Source organism: Ceratotherium simum, chromosome 6, assembly GCF_057802395.1.
Source record: "Ceratotherium simum simum isolate JZ-2026a chromosome 6, ASM5780239v1, whole genome shotgun sequence".
Lineage (NCBI taxonomy): Eukaryota > Metazoa > Chordata > Mammalia > Perissodactyla > Rhinocerotidae > Ceratotherium > Ceratotherium simum.
The window spans coordinates 46884954-46910347 of NC_141905.1; the positions used below are offsets into that span (position 1 = coordinate 46884954).

Sequence of the window (25394 nt, forward strand, 5' to 3'; positions counted from 1 at the left end):
TAAAAATATGAAATGGTTTGTGAATTGATTTTTTTCCCACTCTGTCATGCCAATTTATAAAAAAGAAACAAATATCATGCATGTTGTTTTTCTCAATCCTCTGTGAAAACCCATATGTACCTGCTATGAGAGTTCTCAGCAGAACCCCTAGCAGTTGTGCTTTTATCATATCAATTTGTAAAATCTGTCAGAAAGGAAAGGGAACATTCAGTCTCGTCATCAGCACTGCTGGGAAATAAAATCATGAAACTTCTAGCACTGGTTTGACACGAACTCTGTGACCAACAGATGTGTGGTCCTCTTTTTACGGTATATACACCGGCTTGCAGTCATATATCCTACAACCCTCACTTGAAGAAAGGGAAGACCCCCGTTTTTGTACCATAGTAATCTATCGTACCCAATATATTATTTTTCGATCTTCTTGATCATTCTAGCAAGGTACAGACTCTTTTACTAGATTGAAGTATTTCTTACAGTCTTTCAAATTATAATCAGAGCAAAGCAAGATCATCGCAACAATAGAAAACATCTCTTTACTGGTGAAAGGCTTTGCTTCAGGACCACCATGTCAACTGCTATTTTTAGGTTCAAACAGAAAACATGTAAAGAGCACTATTGTCATCTAAGCAATAAGTCCTAATGCCACTGTAGTTACTGGAGCAGCATCGATCAAAGGCATCATGGTGACCCCGAGCACGAATCTTCTCTCTTTTCCTCAGGTTTGCTGGCAGCTGTGTCTCAGGAAAAGCTGTCTTCAGCAAGGCAGAAGCAGGTAAGAGAAATACATTAGAAGTCTATATCCCAACCTGAGTTGTCATCAGGTGGTGGTTCGTCATTGTCCTCAGGGAAACTGTCGAAATTGCTTGTGTCTGTGGGTGATGCAACCTGCAAACAAGACAGAATGAACAGTAAAAGCTTTCTGAGTTTTTAGTAGAATTACAAGCTAGGTTTTTAAAAAGCATTTTTTATTCATTCCCTAATCAATGACTATTTTTTGAGTGTCTACTAGGTAGCAGGTTTTGTGTTTTGTAGGGGGACTCATGGTGGTGGGTAAAAATAGACACAGTTCTTGCCTTCATGGAGTATATATTCTAGTATGGAATAAATTGTGTGATTAAAACAAATAATCACAAAAATCTGTAGATGAATATACAGTTTGGTTAGTGCTATGAAGAAAAAATACAAGGTGCCTTGAGAGTTTAAGAGTGATCATAGAAAGCCTCTTGGAAAAAGTGTTATTTTAAACCTAAGAATCAATGAATTCAATAAAGAGGGTATAGTACATGCAAAGGTCCTGAGGTGAGACAGAGAGAGCTCCATGCTGTGAAGTAACCAAAAGAGGCCAATGTGGCTGGCTGCTCTATAAAAGAGGAGGGGAATGGAATGAGAAATAGGAGAAATAAGCAGGAGTCAGGTTATGTAGAGCTTTGTAGGCCATCTTAAGAATTTTGTGTGTTTATTCTTAATATAGTAAAAAGCCATTTCTAAACTCAGGTAAAACTTGTGTAAATTTACTGGGCAAAGTCCAATCTGTAGAGCATTAGTAAAAGTAGTAAAGAAACACACTTTAGTTTCCCTCGTATTCTATAATATTCAGAACCATGTACTTACATGTACATATGTAAACACATAATAATATAAACATCTCCTCCATTTAATATTACTATTGCATAAAAGGAGCCCCCTGATAAATTTAGGTTAGGATAATTTAGGCTTAATATTTACCCCTCCAGGTTTCTTATTCTATTCTTGTTCTAAAAACAAAACTTCATGAATGCAATTAGCATCTGTAATGTGAGACACAGTAATGACATTTCTGTTTTGTTTGTGAATAAACATAAACATTAGCATGGAAATCTTAGAAGTAGGGAAAATGTTTGTCTATAGAGAACAGTCTTGAGTTTCTGTACAAAGAGCAGTCTTGAGCAGTTTTGAGTTCCCAGAAAAAGGAATTATATAATTAAAAGACTTGAGACCACAAAGCACCCCTCTCCCCCTTCGTTAAGATGCAGCATATTTTATTAGATAAAGGCAGTACTGAACAAAAATATAAATGCAATCAATTGAAATGTATTAGAAGTTATTATAAACACTTAGTCCACTGGCTATTTAAAATTTATTTATTTATTTATTTAGTGTGTTTGTGTGTGTGTGAGGAAGATCAGCCCTGAGCTAACATCCATGCCAATCCTCCTCTTTTTGCTGAGGAAGACTGGCTCTGAGCTAACATCCGTGCCCGTCTTCCTCCACTTTATATAGGACACTGCCACATCATGGCCCAACAAGCAGTGTATTGGTGCACACCTGGGATCTGAACCCGGGCTGCCAGCAGCGGAGCGCACTCACCCAACCTCTATACCACAGGGCCAGCCCCAGTCCACTGGCTATTTACCAAAAAACCTAATGTGTTAAGAATAGAGTTAAGAAAAGAGAATCTTTTTCTTTTAGAGCCTGATGAAAGGATAAAAGAACACAGTCGTGACTGGAAGTGCTTCAAAGTAGTATCGGGGCGAGGGAGGTAGAACTATATAGAGGCGTAAAGGAAACAATATTGGCCAAGAATTGATAACTATTGAAACTGGTTGCTGGACTCTTGACCAAACCTAGCCAGAAACCAAAGGGTAAGGGAAAGCTTTGATGTGGCCCACATGGGTTGAACTCTTAGGGACAGAGCAGGGTGCAGGGTAAACTGGAATCATAAACAGAAGGTAACAATAGCACACTGGTCCTAACTCAGCCAAGTATACTCATGTACCCACTAAATTGTTAAGAACTTATTGTATCTTCCACAGAGAAAACACATATGTGCAGAAATTCAAAATATACATATTTTTGGTAATAATTTATGAATATGACTAAATTAAAATTGTTAATATATTCTTATTCTTGGACAATGATATATAAAGTTTTTATAGTATGGGATAAAAAGGAACTGATTGCTGGAGATTTTTTATACTCTTCTGTCTACGTCCGTATATATTTAACACTGTTTTTAAGCTTGGATTTTAGAAGATGTCATTATTTTAATCTAGTACTTCTCCTATAGTTTATTTAATCTGATCATAGGATAAAACTCTAAAGATAACAGATCTTTGATGACTGACATAAACACCTTCATGTGTGTCACACAATGACAAGCTGCAAAGTCTACTTACACTTGGTATTATTGGAGGTGTCAAGGTGCCTTTTCTTAAGCCTTCCCAATTAAAGCCCTCAAACCATCTAGGAAAGGAAAAAAAATATATAGTTAAAGGCATTTTACCTCAGCTAAAATCTTCTCATTGCAACATACCTGATGTCTGTGACTGATGGAAAGCAGTTAGACAAACATTTTCAATGTGACAATGCAGATTTTTGTAATTGGCTTATTTCGTGGATTGTATATTTTAAAAAATTTAATTCTTAAAACTTTAAATACCAATTAGAAAGCAACTCCTTTTTATTCAAGTAATTTCAGTCATAATGTCCGCATGACCTTGTTCCTACAGTACAATTTTAATTTAATAGAAGTCATAATATGCTTGGCCTTGTGCCTTACAGGATATTTTATTTTAAGGAGGTAGAATCAGGGCATAAAAAGTCAGGACAGAAAATTATCTTTCCATCTTTACCACAGATTCAGCGGGCAGCCTCGGTTAATTAACCTCTCTACATCACTCTATTGGTCCCTTTTTTTGCCTCCTTTTTTTCTTTTTCAATAGAATGAAGGTATTTTGTGTATTTCTGTGAAAATGAGGACCAAATAACAAGAAGGGTTTTGTTGCTTGGTTGGTTGGTTTTTGTTTTGTTTTTGTGTTTGAAGGATTTCACCATTAGCAAATGCTTACACCAAATTCTTAGCAGATATTTTAGATATTCATAGGTATTTCGGTAAATAATTTCCTCTGGTAGGGACGTAAATTTCCTGCGGGTGTTACAGAAACAGACTAATAGAGAAAAACCAATTTGGTCTGAGTTTAGCTTCAGAACATCCAGTCAACATGGGTGAGGTCTAATATTTAAGGTATTGCTATTATTTTAAAAAAAGACTACACTCTGTAATTTTTTCTCCATGTCATATCATCTAATTAGGAAATGGTTGGAAAAATATATTTTAGTTTTAGTCTAGGAAATGAGGCATGAGATGGTGGAGGATTTTTGTTTTTAATATTATGGTAGAGAATAGAATCCCAGAATTAAAAATATGTATTTTCTCTATGTGCTAGAGAAGAAAAATGCTAGTTAGTGTGAGATGGGAGAAACTGAATTCAATGAATCTGGGGTTTAGACTGTCACAGACTCAGGTGTGTCTAAATAAAGTCCCAGAGACACAACCAGAAAGGCCTTTAATAAAAAGACTAACTAGTCTACATGTCTGCCTAGATGTTCCCATAGGCTAATTGTATCAATTATATAACCACTAACTAAAAAAACAACACCTGGGGAAATGCTTGTCGGGTTTTCTGAACTCTCAAACCTAAAGTTTTAAGGAAAGAACACTTACTTGTGCTTTTGAATGTCTTTCACTCCGTTTTTCAAATTCCCTAATCTTTCTGACGGATTGTCCCTAAAAATACAATAATAATTGTTAAGGAATCTAATTTTTTTTACATTATAATCCTTTCAAAAATAATGTGGTTGAAATGCTTACCTGCATAGTTTTTTAATTAAATTAGCAGCATTTTTGGCAATCTTCTTTGGAAATTCTATCATGTCAATCCCCCTCAATATGATGTTATAGGTTTTCATAGGATCTGGGCCTGAGAAAGGCGGGCTGCAAGAATGAGAGACATGAAAAGAGATATTACTTTTATTTTCAAATTGTTATAACTCCACAAATGACATCAGTTCTTATTTGGGGCTCTATTAGTGGTGATAATGGAATGAAACTTGATTAATAGCAAAGCGGTATAGAAATTTTCCAGGTAAATCACTTAGCATAAATGGGTGAAGTTGGTCTGCTGTTCCCCTCATTTGTTTTTAGTTTAGAAAGACAACAAAAATCATTTGTTAAAGATGACTTTTGCGGTTTTCACAAGCAATGCATGTTCAGTGCAAGATGGTCATGCAGGGGCCGGCCCATGGCTTAGCGGTTAAGTGTGCGCGCTCCGCTACTGGCGGCCCGGGTATGGATCCCGGGTCCGCACCAACGCACTGCTTCTCTGGCCATGCTGAGGCCGCGTCCCACATACAGCAACTAGAAGGATGTGCAACTATGACATACAACTATCTATTGGGGCTTTGGGGAGAAAAAGAGAAAAAAAAGGGAGGAGGATTGGAAATAGATGTTAGCTCAGAGCCGGTCTTCCTCAGCAAAAAGAGGAGGATTGTCATGGATGTTAGCTCAGGGCTGATCTTCCTCACACACACAAAAAAAACAAACATGGTCATGCAATATATAAAACATATAAAATTAGAAGAAAGTAAAAATTACCCAACACCCCAAAATATTAATAATAATTAACATTTGATAAATATAATTTCATACATTTCTCTATGAAGATGGACAGACACGATTATACTATACACGCTTCTTAAAATAAAAAGTATTCAATTTCATTTTACTTTAACTTGAGGAGTTAACTGAAAGAAATGCTAAATTTCAAATATGTGCTTCTTCACCAATAATATCAATTCCTGAAAGATTTCTCTTAAATTAAGAAAACATGTTTTAAAACCTTGAATTTGAAGTTTTCTTTTTTTTAACAACGTACTCCAACTGTAAAAAATACTTAAGAATCTTTGTTGTGAATGATGAGAAATAAGTATACATATAGCTATTCCTACCTTCTTCCTCCCACTTAAACTTTTGTTGGTTTTAGTATTATTTAAAGATTGCCAAAGATTGTAACATTTACAATCTGTTCAATAACCAAAATTAAATTATTTAATCTAAATTCTAATTAATTAGATTTAAAGCTCATCACCAATCCTTTTACCAGTTTCTTTATTCCTTAGAGCTTTATTTTGATTTATCTCTTAGTTGACTTGGTCATACAGTAGTGTTAGGTGCACACTTTATATGTTGTCTTTATATTTTAAGAATAACTTGGTATAAGTTACTTGGGCTATACTCTTTCTCCCTCAGAACTATGTAGTTCTTGATATATTATCTTTTGGCATTAAAAGTGCTATAGAGAAGGTTGAAGCCAACTCGAACTCGAATCGTCCTCACTCTTAATACCGTACATGACATGCTTTTGTGGCTTAGATACCCCTATGACTATTCCTTATCCCTGAAAGTAGGAAATTGCGCTGGGACATATGGTGGTGTTATTAGACTGAATCTGTTTCCCTGTGGTCACTACTGATCAAAAGGATACACTGAGTCAAGTCTTTATGTCGTGAATTTTCTATTATGTAATTGATTATGTTTTTCTATCCCATTTGTAATATTCTCCTCATATACATAATTGTTTTTTCTATTTCCTTTGACTTATATCCTCTTTCTGTAATAATTTCTATATCCTTTTTTCTTTTCAATTATTTTTCTCAAATCTGTGTACCATCTCCCTGGCTGGGTTTTTAATTTCTATTATTTTATTTTCTGTTGCTTATAATATGACTTTCAGCTCTGTAGTGTTCCTGAGCTCCGGTAGTTTACTTCTCTTGTCATCTATGAACACTTGCAAATACCTTTAAATTTACTTTTTAAAGAGATCATGCTTTCAATAGCCTCAAAGAAATTGTAGAGAATCATTTGTCTGAACTCTTCCTATGTTTCTTTGATTCATTTCTCCTGTGTGTTATTTAGCTGCCTTTTACCTATGCATCTTTCTGCTAAAATTAACAGAAAACACCAACTCAAACTGATTAAAAGAATAAGGACATTTATCTCGCATAAGTGGCAGTCCAGAGGTAGGGCAAACTCTAGATCTGGTAGGATCAGTGGCTCAATGACACAGGTTCTTTCCAGGTTTGTGTTCTACCATACTCAGTGTTGGCTTCATCCTAAGGCTGTTTTCCCTTATGGTTGTAGATGACTACCAGTGGAAATAGGGACTTATATACATTCAATAATTATTTGAGTGCCTACTATAGGCACTGAGAATTTTCCTCCACAAATATATATTGAAATTATTCCTTTAAGTCGGCTTGGACCAGTTTAAATTGTGTGCCCAATCCAATCAATGGCAATCACCAGGGGAATGCCTTGTGACTGGAATAAATGAATTGAGTCTACACTTGAAACTTGACATGAGTTCATCTTTTCCTGAGTCAGGTGGGGCCCCATGGATCCTTGAACAAAACCACTAAGGAAGGAATTCATATGTGTAGAAGGGGCTTGGGGTAGGTACTGGCTCCTACTGGGCCCTTTCTGATTACTCCTCATCCTTAACTGGGGCTAGCTACCCTGAAGAACAGAATAAGGAAGGTTGAAAGAAAGGGAGCAAGTAGGAAATTCAGCATCCTTCACTAGTATTTTTTGCCTTATAAAATCTCTCACCAGATCATTTATTTCATTTACCCTCAATTTTTGATATTCAAGAAGACATGTGGCTCATAGCAAAGGCCTACCATGCCCTCTGAAGTCTTGCAATCACTGCTGCTCTCCCTTTTTTTTTGCTCCCTTTCACTTGATTGGCCAAGGTTCTGGGCTTTAAAAGGCAGAGTTGGTATATCTTTTTGAGATTCCCTTCACCTCAGTTCCTCTACCACTCTGTGGTGCTTAACTAAATCTCTACATGAACATTTCTTGCTTTTCTAAGGCCAATTGATACTTTTAAATTTTATTCAAATCAAAAGTCATTAGAGGGCCGGCCCCGTGGCTTAGCGGTTAAGTGTGCGCGTTCCGCTACTGTCGGCCTGGGTTCGGATCCCGGGCGCGCACTGACGCACTGTTTCTCCAGCCATGCTGAGGCCGCGTCCCACGTACAGCAACTAGAAGGATTTGTAACGATGACATATAACTATCTACTGGGGCTTTGGGGAAAAACAAAAAAGGGGGAGGATTGGCAATAGATATTAGCTCAGAGCCAGTCTTCCTCAGCAAAAAGAGGAGGATTAGCATGGATGTTAGCTCAGGGCTGATCTTCCTCACAAAAAAAAAAAACAGTCATAGATATGATATTCAAGATCATATCACTGTGGGGTCATGCTTGTGGTCCAATGTATCATTCCTAGTCATGTTCCACACTCCACAGTGTTTAGTATGTGTGGTTGGTGAAACTTTCATTGTAGCTAAAGATTATCCTATGTTTTCTGACCATCCCATACCCCCACCCCTTGCCATTAAGTAGGAGGAAAATAGAGTAAAGATGTTTTTACTCTGCTATCTTTGACTGGAAGTCATTCTCTCTTTTTATTTCTTGAAATGGTTGCTAAGCTTGCTTGCTTATTTATTTATTCATATAATTGACTTATAACATTATTTTAGTTTCAGGGGTACAATGTAATGGTTCAATATTTGTATATACAGATCTTCCTCGACTTTATGATGGAGTTATATCCCAATAAACCCATCGTAAGTTGAAAATATCATAAGTCAAAAATGCATTTAACACACCTAACCTACTAAATATCAATAGCTTAGCCTAGCCTACCTTATATGTGCTCAGAATACTTACATTATCCTACAGTTGGGCAAAATCATCTAACACAAAGCCTGTTTTATACTAAAGTGTTGAATATCTCACGTAATATATTGAATACAACACTAAAAGTGACAAACCGAATGGTTGTCTGAGTACAGAATGGTTGTAAGTGTATCAGTTGTTCACCCTGGTGATCACGTGGCTGACCAGGAGCTGTGGCTCCCTGCCGCTGCCCAGCATCACAAGAGAGTATCTTACCACATATCACTAGGCCGAGAAAAGATAAAAATTCAAAATTCAAAGTACGGTTTCTACTGAATGCATATTGCCTTTGCGCCATTGTATAATCAAAAAATTGTAAGTCGAACAATCATAAGTCAGGGACCGTCTGTATTGTGAAACGATCACAATAAGTCTAGTTAACATCCATCACCATACATAGTTACAAATTTTTTTTCCTGTGATGAAAACTTTTAAGATCTACTCTCTTAGCAACTTTCAAATACACAATACAGTATTATTAACTATAGTTGCAATGAACATGGGGGTGCATATATCTTTTCAAATTAGTGTTTCTATTTTCTTCAGATACCCAGAAGTGGAATGTAGGATCATATGGTAGTTCTACTTTTAATTTTTTGAGGAAACTCCATACTGTTTTCCCTAGTGGTTGCACCAATTTACATTCCCACCAACAGTGCACAAGTATTCCTTTCCTTCACATCCTCACCAACACCTGTTATTTCTTGTCTTTTTGATAATAGCCATCCTACCATGTATGAGGTGATATCTCATTGTGGTTTTGATTTGCATTTCCCCAATGACTAGTGATTTTGAGCATCTTTTCAAGTACCTGTTGGCCATCTGTATGTCTTCTTTGGAAAAATATCTATTCAGATTCGTTACCCACTTTTTAATCGGATTGTTTGTTTTTTTGCTATTGAGTTGTATAAGTTCTTTGTATATTTTGGATATTAGCCCCTTATCAGATATATGATTTGCAAATATTTTCTCCCATTTCATAAGTTGCCTTTTCATTTTATTGATGGTTTCCTTTGCTGTGCAGAAGCTTTTTAGGTTGATGTAGCCCCACTTGGTTATTTCTATTTTTGTTGCCTTTGCTTTTGTTGTCAAATCCAAAAAATAATCACCATTGATCTGTGTCTGTTTTTATATTGTTTTGAATACTATAGCTTTGTATATAGTTTGAAATCAGGGAGCATGATGCCTCCAGCTTTGTTCTTCTTTCTCAAGATTGCTTTGGCTATTTAGAGTCTTTTGTGGTTTCATACAAATTTTAGAATTGTTTGTTCTATTTCTGTGAAAAATACCATTGTAATTTTGATAGGGATTGCATTGAATCTGTAGATTGCTTTCGGTATTATGGACATGTTAACAATATTAATACTTCCAATCCATGAGCATGGAATATCTTTCCATTTATTTCCATCTTTTTCAATTTCTTTCATCAATATCTCATAGTTTTCCATGTACAGGTCTTTCACCTCCTTGGTTAAATTTATTCCTAGGTATTTTATTCTTTTTGATGTAATTGTAAATGGGATTGTTAATTTCTCTTTCTCATAGTCCATTATTAGTGTATAGAAATGCAACAGATTTTTGTGTATTGATTTTGTATCATACAACTTCACTGAATTTGTTGATTAGTCCTGACAGTGTTTGGTGGAGTCTTTAGGGTTTTCTATATATAATATCATCTGCAAGTAATGATAGTTTTACTTCTTTTCCAATATGGATGGCTTTTATTTCTTTTTCTTGCCTAATTGTTCTAGCTGGGACTTCCAATACTATGTTGCATAAAAGTCATGAGAGTGGGCGTCCTTGTCTTGTTCTTGATTTTAGAAAAATAGCTTTCAGCTTTTCACCATTGAGTATGATGTTAGCTGTGGACTTGTCATATATAGCCTTTATTATGGTGAGGTATATTCTCTCTAAACCCACTTTGTTTAAAGTGTTTATTATAAATGGATGCTGAATTTTGTCAAATGCTTTTTTCTGTATCTATTGAGAAGTTCATATGATTTTTATCTTTCCTTTTGATAATGTGGTGTATCACATTGATTTGCAGATGTTGATCCATCCTTGCATCCCTGGATTAAATCCCACTTGATCATGATGTATGATCCTTTTAATGTATTGCTGAATTTGGTTTGCTAATATTTTATTGAGGATTTTTGCATCTATGGTCATCAGGGATATTGGCCTATAATTTTCTTTTTTTGTGGGCATCCTTGTCTGATTTTGGTATCAGGGTAATGCTGGCCTCCCTCAAGTGAGTTTAGAAGTGTTCCTTCCTCTTCTATTTTTTGGAAGAGTTTGAGAAGGATTGATATTAATTCTTCTTTGAATATTCACCAATGAGGCCATCTGGTCCTGGACTTTTGTTTGTTGGGAGATTTTTGATTACTGATTGAATCTCCTTACTAGTAATTGGTATGTTCATATTTTTTATTTCTTCATGATTCAGTCTTGGTAGGTTGCATGTTTCTAAGAATTTATCCATTTCTTCTAGGTTGTCCACTTTGTTGGCATATAATTGTTCATAGTAGTCTCTCTCTCATAATCCTTTGTATTTATGTGGTATCAGTTGTAACGTCTGCTCTTTCACTTCTGATTTTATTTATTTGAGTCCTCTTTTTTTTTCTTGGTGAGTCTAGCTAAAGGTTTGTCTTTGTTTATCTTTGCAAAGAACCAGCTCTTGGTTTCATTGATCTTTTCTATTGTCTTTTTAGTCTCTATTTCATTTATTTCCACTCTCACCTTGGTTATTTCCTTCCTTCTACTAACTTTGGGCTTTGTTTGTTCTTCTTCTCTTAGTTCTTTGAGGTGTTAAGCTAGGTTGTGTATTTGAAATATTTCTTGTTTCTTGATGTGAGCATTTATCACTATGAACTTCCCTCTTAGAACTGCTTTTGCTGTATCCCATAAGTTTTGGTATGTTATATTTCCATTTTCATTTGTCTCAAGATATTTTTTGATTTCTCTTTTGATTTCTTCTTTGACCCATTGTTTGTTCAGTACCATGTTGTTTAATCTCTATGTATTTGTGAATTTTCTGGTTTTCTTGTAATTGATTTCTCTTTTCAAACCATTGTGGTCAGAAAAAATGCTTGATATGACTTAAATCTTCTTAAATTTATTAAGACTTGTTTGTGTCCTAACATATGATCTATCCTGGAGAATGTGCCATGTGCACTTGAGAAGAATGTGTATTCTGTTGCTTTTGGATGGAATGTTCTGTATATACCTGTTAAATTCATCTGGTCTAATGTGTCATTTAAGGCTGATGCTGATGTTTCCTTATTAATTTTCTGCCTGAATGATCTATCCATTGATGTAAATGGGGTATTAAAGTGCCCTACTATTATTGTATTGCTGTCTATTTCTCTCTTTAGGTCTGTTGATATTTGCTTTATATATTTAGGTGCTCCTATATTGGGTGCATAATTACTTACAAATGTTATATCCTCTTATTGGATTGACCCCTTTATCATCATGTAATGACTTTCTTTGTCTCCTATTATAGTCTTCATCTTAAAGTATATTTTTTCCTATATAAGTATAGCTACCCCAGCTTTCTTCTGGTTTCCATTTACATGGAATATCTTTGTCCATCCCTTCACTTTCAGTCTGTGTGTGTCCTTATATCTGAAGTGAGTCTCTTGTAGGCAGTTCACTGATGAATCTGGTCTTTTTTAATCCCTTCAGCTACTCTATGTCTTTTGATTGGATAATTTAGTCCATTTACAATTAGATTAATTACTGATAGTTATGTACTTGTTGCCATTTTGTTGTTTTCTGTTTAGTAGTTCCTCTCTATTCCTTTCTTCTTCTCTTGCTCTCTTCTTTTATAGTTTTAGTGGTATGCTTAGATGCCTTTCTCTTTATATTTTGCGTATCCATTATAGGTTTTTGCTTTGTGGTTATCATAAGGCTTATATATAACAACTTATATTTGTAACAACAGTTTATTTAAAGTTGATAACTTAAGTTTGAACCCATTCTAAAGCTCTACATTTTTACTTCCCCCCTACATTTTATGTTTTTGATGTCACATTTTACATCTTTTTATCTTGTGTATCCCTTAACTAATTATTGTAGTCATAGTTACTTTTACTACTTTTGTCTTTTAACCTTCATACTAGCTTTACAAGTGATTAATCTACTACCTTTACTACATATTTGCCTTTACCTGTGGAACTTATACTTTCATATGTTTTCTTGTTACTAATTAGTGCCCTTTCTTTTCAGCTTAAAGAAGTCCCTTTAACATTTCTTATAAGGCTGATTTAGTGGTGATGAACTCCTTTAGCTTTTGCTTGTCTGGAAAACTCTTTATCTCTCCTTCAATTTGGAATGATAACTTTTCCAGGTAGAGTATTCTTGGTTAGAAGTTTGTTCTTTCAACATTTTGAATGTATCATATCACTACCATCTGGCCTGCAAATTCTCTGCTGAAAAATCTCTGATAGCCTTATGGAGGGGGTTCCCTTTTATATAACAAGTTGTTTTTTTCTTGCTGCTTTTAAGATTCTCTCCTTGTCTTTAACTTTTGACATTTTAATTATAATGTATCTTGGTGTGAGTCTCTTTGGATTCCTCATTTGGCACTCTGGGCTTCCTGGATCTGGAATTCTGTTGCCTTCCCCAGATTAGGGAAGTTTTCAGCCATTATTTCTTCAAATAAGTTTTCTGCCCCTTTCTCTCTCTCTTTTCCTTCTGGGACCCCTATGATGTATATTTTAGTCTTCTTGATATTGTCCCATAAGTCTGTTAAGCTATCTTCACTTTTTTTCATTTTGCTACTCTGATTGGACAAGTTCTACTGCCCTGTCTTTGAGATCACTCATCCTTTCTTCTGTTTCTTCTAGTCTGCTGCTTCAGTTCAGTCATTATATTCTTCAGCTCTATGACTTCTGTTTGGTACTGTCTTATATTTTCTATCTCCTTATTGAAGTTCACACTGTGTTCATCCATTCTTCTCCCAAGTTTGGCAAACATCTTTATGGCCATTACTCTGAACTCTTTATTAGGTAAAATTATTTTTACCTGTTTCATTAAGATTTTATCTTGTTCTTTCATTTGGAACATATTCCTCTATTTCTCCATTTTGCTTGACTCTCAGTATTGGTTTATGTGCATTAGGTAAAACAGCTACCTCTCTGTCTTGAAGGAGTGGTCTCATGTAGGAAATGAATCTTATTGTTCAACCCTGCCCTAGCTCTTGGTTGTCTCTCTAACCTTTGTAATTGCCCAAGCAGCCCTATTTTATTTTTAATACCTTCCAGTAGTTAAGAATGTGCCAAGACCTGCCAGTGTCCCAAAGGGGAGGATCTCAGCACCTAGATTCAGGCTGACTGGACGCCAGACTCTCAGGTAGCAGCTTTTAAAGTATGTAAATATATACAGACCAACGGGACCACAAGTGTAAGCCCCACAGGCCACAGTCAATCTAGAGGTGTCCTTGGGCAGCAGTGCAAAAATCGGGGCTCCAGATGAGGGTATAAGGTCCTGTCTGGGAGATACTGGCAAGTAGTAGTGAGGCAGAGGGAGAGTGCAAAGATCACATGCACTGGCCTATATTCCCTGACAGCATGCCTGTAGGTCCTTAGATGTGTGCCAAATCAGAAGCCTACCCCTCAGGCCAAAGCTCCACAACAAGCAAAGAGGCTTCTTTCATAGAAAGACTGGAGTGTGTTTCAGTCTGCTGTCTGTGCAGTGCCTTAGGAGTGGTAGCCTGCTAAGAACTATCTCTTCAATTGTTACAGTACCAAGGTACTCTGGAACACAAGCCCCCAGGGCCACCAGAGACAAACGATCAAGGTGCATCTCCTGGGCAGCAGCTGCAAAGACCAGGGCACCAGAAATAAAGACCAAGGCACCAGATGCATGTAAATACTCCCCTCTAGGAGATATTGGTGCTCTGTAGCACATCAGCAGAAGAGCTGGAAGATAGCCCCCACCCTCTGAGGTCTCCGGAAGGATTAGAGTCAGCTCCTAGATCTGTGTTTAATTAGAAGCCTACCCCTCAGGCTACAGCTATGATGATAAGCTAATAGTCTCTTTCACAGAAATACTGAGCTCCTGGGTCTTTTGCCCTCTGCTGTTCTATGGGGGTGGTAGCCATTTAAGAGCTCTTTCTCTGTTGGTTACAGTCCTGTGGGACCCTAGAGTATAGGCCCCATTGGCCACCAGAGCCAGGTGATATAGAGATGTTCCCTGGTGGCAGCCATAAAAACTGGGACACCAGACACATGTAAAAGCTCTCCTCCAAGAGATACTGGCACTCTGGACCAAAGCAGAGGCAGAGTGTGGAGATGGTGCCTGCAGGGAAAGAAAAAGAAAAAAATAGAAAGAAAAACAGAGCCTAGAGTTAAAACAAAAAATGTCTGCTGGATGGAGCAAGATGGAAGGAGAGCACAAAGGTGGTGCCCTCTAGTCTCCATTCCCAGAGAGCACCCTAGCAGGCTTCAAAATATGTGTCAGATCAGATAGCTGCCCTCAGGCTGACACTCCAAGACAAGCAAATGAGCCTCTCCCACACAAAATCTGGGTCCCCTCAATCAGCAACTTCCGCTGGGCCCTGGGGTGGGTGAGTCTGAGCACATGAGCCCTTTAAGAGCTGTTTCTATAGATCTCCATAGTCTGTGGATCTTGTGAATGTGAGCCCTGTTGGTTTTCAAAGCTAGATGTTTTGCGGGCTTGTCTCTCAGGTGCAGGTCTTAAAAGTTGGGGTTGTCCAATGTGAGGTTCAAACCCTTCACTCCTCCGGGAGAAGCTTTGGGTTTTGAGTTCCCTCCTGATTGTGGGTCGCTGCACCAGGGGTGGGGTCTATGGTGAGATTGTGTCCCAGCCCCTCCTACTCGCTTAGATCTGGGCCTTCTCTCATTGGCCTGATGAGTAGGAGTTGCTTAGCTAGTTTTTAGGGTTTTTTTCAGAGGAAGTTGTTCCATATGTGGCTATAGATTTGGTGTGTTTGTGGGAGAAGGTGAGTTCAGGATCCTCTTATGTCACCATCTTGAACTGGAACACTCTTAGCTCATTTATTTTTAATCATAATAAGTATTTTTTATGATATAAGTATTTGTGGTAATAAATTGAATTCAGCTTTGTCCATACCATACAAATTGTGATTTATAGTGCTTTATTGTTATTACTGTTCTGCTATTCCATAACTTCTATGATCCTACGGTTATTTAAAAAAGTGCTTTTTCAATTTTCAAGTATTTAGGCTTTTTCTTTTAAATCTTTTATTAATTTCTAGTTTCACTATATTGCAGTCAGATATTGTAGCCTATGAAATTTCTATTTTAAAGGATTTAGGATTCTTCTGTTATTAAGAATTTCTTTACAGTTTAATATATGCCAACTTTTAAGAATAAGGTTTTAATTTTTTTCCGTATTACTCAAGGAATACATAATGATTGTAGAAAAAGTTTTCAATGCATAACAAAAAATAGAAATTGCCATGGTTAACATTTTAATCTAGTTATTAATGGTTAGTATTTTAATTCTTTAGTTAATAGTTAATATTAAGTTTGCTTCTATTCATTATATGAATATAATATTTTTTTTTAAATATTTTTTTTTAACAATTCTAGGAACACCAGAAAGGTTATCTATCTAAATATCCATCCATCCACATACATGCATATATGTTAAATTCAACCTTCACTATTGTCCAAATCTTTCATACCCTTACATATCTACTTAATTTGTCATATATTTAAAACAATTTACCTCTATGCAGAAGGAGAATATTGATCAAAATTGGGTTAGGTTGCAGATAATTTATTTGAAGTCAACATAGAAGTTTCCAGAGTAATAATGTAAAATACCCACAAATAAAATAAAAACCACAGCATAACTATTCCTGGCAATGGTAGTAGTAGTAGTAGCTGTTAGCATTTATGGAGTGCTTCATATATTCACTGAATCCTCACAAAGAACCCTGAGGCTAAAATCCCAATCCTCTTCTCATTTTCACTGCAGCTACTAACTTCTCTTAAGTAATTCTTTCACATCCTGCCTCAAGCTTAGTCCTTTCTTTCCACCGCCCCTATCCTATTCCAAGCTCTCAGCTCCCTAGATCTGAATTATTAAATGATCTTCAAATTAGCCTTCCCATCTGTCTTCCAATTTGCCCTACACATTACTGCCAGCTTTTTTTTCCTTAAATACTACAACATATGTCACTCCTTTGTCAGAAAATACTCAATGATTCCCTCTCTGGATGAAGTCCAAACACCCAAGTGCAGCAATCGGGATTTCAAAAAATGACTCGTATTGATCTCCCATTATTTTTTTAGATGAACCTTCTGCATGTCTTTGCCCACTACTGCCCCTCTAGTTAAGCCATGTCTCTGCCTGGAATGCCCTTTTCCTTGCTCTCTATGTCTAAGTCCCATTCTTCATTTAAGGTCCCACTGCAGTCTTATCTTCTTCAAAAGCCTCCGTGGACAAACCCTCTTCTGAACTCTTTAGTTCATATTGACCCTATTACTCATTGTCCTTAGTGCATGGCATGGTAGTATATTTGTTTTTCTTTTCCTTGAAGAGCTTGTAGTCTGTCTTATACCTGGTGTATCCATAGTACCTTTTTCAGATGTTGATGACTATAATATTATTACACAAAAGACCTGCAAAGCATTCACATTTCATTTAGATAAAATAATTGCTAACAGGTCCTCTTATTTATATAAATAGTTGACCCTAGATATTTTTTTATACTATCATCTCCCTTGCTTCATTGCAGGCTAAATGACTAGGCTCCAAGATCTCACAGAAAGACACTGGATCATTCCACATTCACATATGTGTAAAGAATTAGCAATAATGAGACCAAAAGTTGATATTGGGTTGGTTGCCCTCATCTGACTCATTTTAGACCTAGCTTTATGAATCCTTGGCCATTTGTATAACTAATTGAAGTGAATTCACAAGATATGGTGAAATGTACTTTAAGATGGTCTAATCAGAGTGACAAAGGCAGGAGTGTGTGGCTGTTTGCTGGTCTATTTTTATCGGCAGTTCTCTATCAATGTCCATACCTGCCAGTCAGAAGTTCATACATTAGGATTCCCAGTGACCAATAGTCTGCTGAAATGTCATGGCCTTTGTTCAGGATGATCTCTGGGGCTACATACTCTGGCGTCCCACAAAAAGTCCATGTTTTCTTTCCAAATCCTATTTTCTTGGCAAAGCCAAAATCAACCTTACCAAAGAGAAAAACAAGATATTTCAAGCCACTTATTATTAAGCTTAAAAGCAAGAAGTTACTTTACTGAAGTATACTGATGATAATAAAAATAAAAACAGAGGCAAGTTATTATAGTCCTGTCTTCTAAAAGGAGTCATTTATATTTCAAACAAACAAGGCCTCCTTGATCAAAGTCAGTTTCAATGGGAAAAGTTGAAACTTAAGTATAGAATAAAATTCACGTCATTAAAAATATAGGAAAATCTTTCTGGAAATACTTTCCATTTTTCCTTCTTTTATGCCAATGGAGGTTGGGGCATAAACAAATAATTTCTTCTTTATGCAAAATTTTTAAAAGACCACTTGGACCTACTCGACATATTTTTCAGCATATACATGATTTCTGCTGGATTTAATGAAGTTGACAATTCATTTAGTATTAATTGAGAGGCCACTTTCCTTTGAAGGAGCTGAGTAACAAAGTTATGGGACCAATGACTCTGCCCTTGGTAAACACAAAAAGAGATACAATGGAAATGTATCCTTCATTTTTCTAGAAACCTTTTGAGGAGGAGCCTCAAATGCAGAAAACTTATTTTTTTCTAAAACAATTTGACTGAGAATACAAATAATTAACTGCCATTAATTTGATTTCTTAGAAAACCATATAGTGAATAAAAATTCCAAAAGTTTAAAATATAGAATCAGGCACTGACAGATCCAAAACCCAAAAAAGTTGTGTAATTTAAAATGAGAGAATGTCCCTTCAAAAGTAAATCTTTAGAGCTCTTGACCAATTTTATTATTATTAATATTATTATTAACATGGCTTGGATAATATTGCCTGCAAAGCTCATTTTTTTCCATTAGCATTATTCTTAAATCTAAAATATTAAAATGATTCGTGGTTTTATGTAATATAAATGTCTATTGCCTTTGGAAGGCTGAAAGCCAGCTAGAGAAAGGGTTTCACTGAAGCTCTTCTAGGTCTCGGAATACACATCAACCAGCATGAGCCCATTTAAGCATATTTAGCCAGGATATTATTGATTCAAAACTAGCCAATATAATTTCTCATAACTTGAAAGAATAGTTCGTTGAAAATAATAACACTAAAACCTGCTTTTAAGAAAAATTATAATATGTAAAAAGAAGAACTGAGATTTTAATGTTAGCGAATGAACACAGCTTCATAAAATAACATTTTAAAACTGCAGGGCAGACACCATGTGTGAAACACACTGACCAGTTTGGCGTAACCTCGGTGATCTAGGATGAGATTTTCTGGCTTGAGGTCCCTGTAAATGATTCCTTTGGAATGCAGATAGGCGAATGCTTCTACCACACACGCTGTGTAAAATCTGGTTGTAGAATCTTCAAATGAACCTCTGAGATACAGAAAATGGAATGAAAAGTATGCAAGAAATTAGTTTCTCTAATAAGGTTTTATTTCTCATTTCACTATATTTCTGCACCAAAATTTGACCCCGGAGACCAATGTCCTACTGGCCAAATGTCATATGATTATCATTGCATTGAGTTTTCAAAAGCATTTCAAGATTAAGGCAAGGAATTCTTTGCCCTTATGAATAGGATGGTTAAATCTAACTTCCTGGGAACATTGGAAAAGAGTTCAACCACACACCACATTTTGTGTAGTTGGTGGCTTCCTCCCAACAGTCCGCTACAATCTGAAAAGGCACAGTTACAGCGGTGGGCAGGAGAGAGCTGAATCCTATTTTACAGCTTGTCCACCAATGGTGTTTTTTAAAGGACAGTTTATGAGTTTAGTCCACATTTATTCTTAAAGGGCTTGTTTCTGAATCCTTCTAAATAATATAGATATGGTTCATGAGAATGTGAAGAAAAGTTAACGTTTTCAAAGACCTACTTTGGAAATGAGTTGTGATGCTACTGATACAATCATATCACAAGCTAAGTATTCTTCTGTGTTTGAAACTTCTGTCAGCAACACAAACAATCCCTATTTCCTACACTACTGCCTTCTTATTAGAAAGAAAAGATGGAGCTAAAAGATGATTAGAAGGACAAAGTAACTGGATGAGAATGATTATTAGTAAACTTGATGATATTTAGCAAGAAAGCTCTGTCTGTGTCTCTGTCTGTCTTTCTCTATATATGTATATGTATGAGTATATTTATTTAATGAAATAACAATAAAGGAAAAGACTTGGGTACCTAAGGTTAACTCCTTGGTTCTAGGGCAGAATCTTTATATTTTAACTGTTTTTTAAAGGCATTCCTTAAAAAGATAAACTACGTTTTTTTCCTCTTTCCCAAGTAGTAAACACAATTTAATCATTTCATGATAATTCAAGAACGTTAGTGTGAACATGGGCTCTTGAGGTGGCTGACATGTAGCCTGAGTGACAAGCACCCAGGAGGTTTTAGGTAGAGTGCAACAAAGCGTTGCCCTGCAACTTGCTTTCTTGAGAGTTGCTGAGGCTGGTTTGCATTCTGATGACACTTACTGCTTTTTCAATATTGAGGAGTGAAGTCTAACAAACTGGGAGGTGGAATATGGCTGCTATTTTACAAAATTAATCAGTGAATCCAAGGCTAAAGCAGCCTCCTTTCAGGTCATTTTTCAGAAATACGTAGTGTCTTCCAGAAAAGTATAGTCTTCATGTCAAATACTAATGCCCCCTGATTCGCCACTGAAATAATTAGCTCTTCCTAAAAGAAGAAATACAATTCAAGGCATGACGAGATCTACTCCTCTAGGTAATAGAATCTGAACTATAATTACAAGATTCTAGTATCTCTCTTCAACAATATCTGAAGGGAATAATTGTGAATTTTTAAGGACAAGAAAAAGTTTTTTTGAGAATTGCATCTATATTGTGAAATGAATGATAGACTTTATGCTGCAACGCTCTTCTGATTTGGAGCTATCTTTGCAGAGCATACTCTATATAATCCTGTGTATTGGGAAAGAGATTAGAGTAGTACCTTAAAAGTCCTTTCTTCTTTGCCCTTACTTAAGTATGTTTGTCTATCAAGAGCAGCATATTTCTTTCCATTGGAGAGATTATTCAGCTTAAATAGTAAGCATCACTTTAACTACATTGAGTGCTGTATACGACTTCAAACCCTCCTCAATGGAGAGCATTACAAAGCAAAAGCACAATAAAGCCCAAGCAAAACAAACAAAACAGTATGTGGAATAGAGCCTTGTCTTATTTCACATCACATGTCTTGTTTTAATAAGAAAATTGATTACTTTCTTGTATCAGGACTGTCTAACTGTGATTTGGGTGGGCATTTTGAAAGCCTATGAATTCTTGATTATTCTTAGAAGAAGAGATTATTTCTGCAGTTGTGACTTTGGGCAACATTTCTCTGTTTCCCTTAATATTCAGTTGTTAATGGAACCAAATGGACAAATGCATTGTTAATGTTGCGAGGAGAGTAAACACTTAAGTGAGAGATCAATTTCTCATGAAATCTCTGATGAATGGTATTTCTATTTTTTTTTTTTTTTGCTGAGGAAGATTTGCCCTGAGCTAACATCTGTTCCCAATCTTCCTCTATTTTGTATGTGAGCTACTGTCACAGCATGGCCACTGATAGACGAGTGGTGTAGGTCCACCCCCAGGAACTAAACCCAGGCCGAGGAAGCAGAGTGCATCAAACTCAACCACTAGGCCACCAGGGCTGGCCCTGCTATTCCTATTTATATTCTGAATAAGTTGATCATTAGCAGGAAGATGAAAAAAATCCTAACACAAACTCAAATCCATCAGAGGAGGCTATAGGTTAGGAATATGGACTCTGAAGCAAGAATTCTGGGCTCATATCTGGGCTCCACTTACTGTTTAATCTTGAGCAACTAATCCTACCGCTCTGGGTCTCGGTATTCTGATGTGCAAAACGAGGCTAATAATAGAAACTATCTCAATGGGTTGTTGTGAGGATATAAAGAATTGACGCATGTATTTAGAATAAGTGCCTGATACGCAACTGGTACTTAATAAATAGTAGCCATTATAGTTGAGCACCAAACACTCTTCTTTAGTCAATGCGTCTTCATCTAGGAAAACTGACTGACATAGGACAGGTCTGAAGTCTTTTGGGGATAAGAGTGGGGAGTTTGCAAGACCATCACTGTTATTGACGTATTTGCTGCTTCTCACTGCCAAGGCTAACCGCCATGAGTCAGCTCTGAAGAGTCTCCTGCTAATCTCCGTTCTTTTCACTTTCTCCACACTTCTCACAAATATACGGGCAAAAATTACCCTTTTATTGTCTGCCAGCCAAAACTCTCCTTTTTTTATCATGAAGTAAACTGACCACAAATCGCACATCTTTGGGTCTTCAGTTCTTGACAGCTCCGTTTATTTGTTTCCATGTTTGATCCTGAGCCATTTCACACTTTGGAGAGTTCAAGAAAGCTGGTTTTCATTCCTTCAACAGATCTATATTAGAATCTCCCATATATAAATATATTTGTAACTGATTTGAAAAATTAAATGAAAACTTTGTCTCAAATCTGTTTCCATGCTGTGACAAATCAACACAATATATAAACACAAAATGTTTACCAGCAACACAGTTTCATCAATAAACTTTTGATGTAGGTAATTTGTGGATTTTAAAATACACTTTTAGAAAGCAGTCACAAAGCATAGCATTAGGGAGACTCAAAATGAAAAATTACTATTAGAATTGGAAACGACAGTATAAATTTGATCTAAAACAAAAACGAAAGCTTGTTTTATCAACAGCTAGACAGTGGCTTAATGAAATAAATCACTGCCGTATATAGTTCTTTGAAATAACAAATTATGCCTTGACAGTTGTGTCATTTCAATAAAACAAGTAAAGGATAGGCCTTTATACTGTTTTTGGGAATGGGTAATTGTTTTAGCTAGATGGTAGTAGATAACAACAATTTGAACGAATTAGAGAGTTATGTATACTGATTGGTAGACTCAAATTAAAATTTAATCAGTGTTTAATCAACTTTCATAAACTGAGTTGTGAACTGGCAGAATGTAACAAAGCATCTCTCACCGAAAGATAAGTTCCCTCTTTACATTGACTAGTAACAATGATCATTAGTGAGTGTATAAACCTGAAGTATGTTGCAACCTGTACAGATTTATTGCCAATTATAAAGTTAGGGGAGGCTACATTATTATGAAAATAGACTCATTTCCTTGAACTATTTTCAATCTGTACCATCTATTAGGTCATCTAAGATGGAATTTAAATAAGCACCCTTCACAAAATAGCTGGAAAAAAGAAGAATGGACATAGAAAGTCACTCATTGGCTTATAAAATACATCCAGGAAAACAGATGACCAGAAGTGATATGTGTGTGATTTGAAAATTATGGTTTCTGAAGTAATTATTTAAGATATTCAACAGGAAAAATTAACATACACATTAAAAAATTCAAAATAAGTAATAGTTAAAATGTTAAATTTCATTAGATTAAAATATCTATTAAATACTAACATGTAATAATACATAAATGCTAATATTATATAATATAAACTGATATAAATACTTATATACATATTATATTTTTATCATATTAACCACTTACATTTTTAAGAAAGTTACAGGGGTTGCCAATTCTTTAAGTATTATGAAGGAAAGGTGAATAAAATATAGTTTGTACCAACGTATTCCAAATAATGGAACAGAATTTGTGGAAAACAAAAAGTCACAAACTAGAAGGTAAAACATAATAGCTAATAAAGAATAAACTAGGGAAGTAATTACAACAATTAACATTTAAGTGCTATAGTTCATATCTCAAAGATGATAAAATATTTAATAGTCCTCAAATCCTGTTTTTATATATGGTATCATTTTAATTCTTTTCGACAATAAAGAAAGAACTGCTCTGTGTTCTTTTTCTATGCTGATGAGAAGAAAGTGAGTAAGAGGCAGGAAATGGTCATCTTAGCTGCCAGGTGAGAGAAGGAGAGATTTCCTGTGCCAAATCCCTGAGGCTCAGAGGTATTACCATGGCAGTAAAGAATAAGGTCACACAAGCCTTTCTTCAAATCAACCCAAATACACTTCCTTTATGCTTTCAGAATAGCTTCTCCCTTACTGCTTCTTTCCTAGGACCCAAGAAGAAAAGTGAACAAATTGAACAATATGGCTTGTTCTGACTATGGATATTTTCACACACTGTGACTAATAGCATAATTACTTTCTTTTTTCTCTTGGCATTTTTTTGTTTGTTTCTTTGTAACAATTAACCTTTAGGATTTTTATCCCCAGTTTAAACAAAGAGTGAGACATCTAGTCAGTGACAATATTCATTGGTGCCTGGATGTCCAAAACTATGCTTTCCCCCCAGCAATTTCTTGAGTACGAAAAAAACATCTCTTAGAATAGAAGCAATAAGGCTACATGCATATATAAGAAAGAAAGTTGGCAGAGGACAATGATTCTGAGGTCGCTTTATATATTGATCGTTCTTGCTTTTAATGTTGAGGCTTCAGCCCCTCTGAAACCTTAGGAAGGATCAGGTAGCTGCTATTTCTCTAGAGCATGCCTCTTCGTGGAGTACTAAGTACATTAGGGGGACTCAGCAACTATTTACCCCAAACCCAAGGATAACAAAAAGGGAGAAAAGGATCAAAAAGCTGTTTGGTGGCTAAGTGGAATAAGTCAGATAGAGAAAGAAAAATACTGTATGATTTCACTTACATGAGGAATCTAAAAAAATAGAACAAACAAGCAAACAGCAACAGACTTGTAGATACAGAGAACAAACTAGTGGTTGCCAGAGGGGGGAGGTGAGGGGATGGGCAAAATAGGTGAAAGGGATCAAGAGGTAAAAACTTACAGTTATAAAATAAATAGGTTATGGGGATATAATATACCCACAGGGAATACAGTCAATAATATTGTAATAACGTTGTATCGTGACATGATAACTAGACTTAACATGATCATTTCGTAATGTGTAAAAATATCATATCACTATGTTGTACACCTGAAACTAATATAATATTGTATATCAATTATTCTTCAATTGGAAAAAAGCAGCCTGGGGGCCGGCCCTGTGGCATAGTGGTTAAGTTCGGCGTGTTCTGCTTTGGCGGCCTGGCTTCGCGGGTTCAGATCCCAGATGCAGACCCACACCACTCATCGGCCATGCTGTGGTGGCAACCCACACATAAAGTAGAGGAAGACTGGCACAGATGTTAGCTCAGGGCTAATCTTCCTCAGAAGGAAAAAAAAGCAGCCTGGTGGAGGTAGAGAAAGAACCATCCATTGATACTTTCCCTCTATCCACTCCTTCCAAGGTAAGCCGCTGCTTAATAGCAACCCTTCGCTGTCCTGACAAATCAAAATACATCTCACTCAGAAGCCTTGGTTGGCATTTATGTACCAAAAAAATGCAAAATGAAGTTAAATAGGGAGAAACGTGAAATCATATTTTCTTTCAAAAATTAAGTTGAAAATCAATGCCTATGCATGCTTGATTCCTCATGAGTGGAATTAAGGATGACTTTCATCATCATCATTATTATTATTTATTTTTGTTATTGTTGTTGTCTGGTTAAGGAAGTTAATAGAAGTTTAAAATAGCTGTTCCTTTCCCTATGTGGCTTAATATTGCTTTAATGTTTACTTCCACCTATAAATCTTCTATTCTAATTAG

At 36.0% G+C, this 25394-nt stretch overlaps 1 protein-coding gene across 3 annotated transcripts in view; it reads right to left on the minus strand.

Moving 5' to 3' along the window:
- Positions 1 to 517: 517 nt before the first annotated feature.
- PRKG1 (protein kinase cGMP-dependent 1) overlaps positions 518 to 25394 on the minus strand; it is a 1223752-nt gene continuing 1198875 nt past the window's right edge. For all 3 annotated transcript variants that reach the window (XM_004440002.3, XM_004440001.3, XM_087432198.1), the window contains 6 exons: positions 18983 to 19124; positions 17588 to 17751; positions 4634 to 4756; positions 4487 to 4549; positions 3159 to 3225; positions 518 to 888 (listed from right to left, as the gene is read on the minus strand). In XM_004440002.3, the coding sequence (XP_004440059.2) occupies positions 790 to 888; positions 3159 to 3225; positions 4487 to 4549; positions 4634 to 4756; positions 17588 to 17751; positions 18983 to 19124 (658 nt within the window). In that variant the 3' untranslated portion in view covers positions 518 to 789. The remainder of the gene's footprint in view (positions 889 to 3158; positions 3226 to 4486; positions 4550 to 4633; positions 4757 to 17587; positions 17752 to 18982; positions 19125 to 25394) is intronic.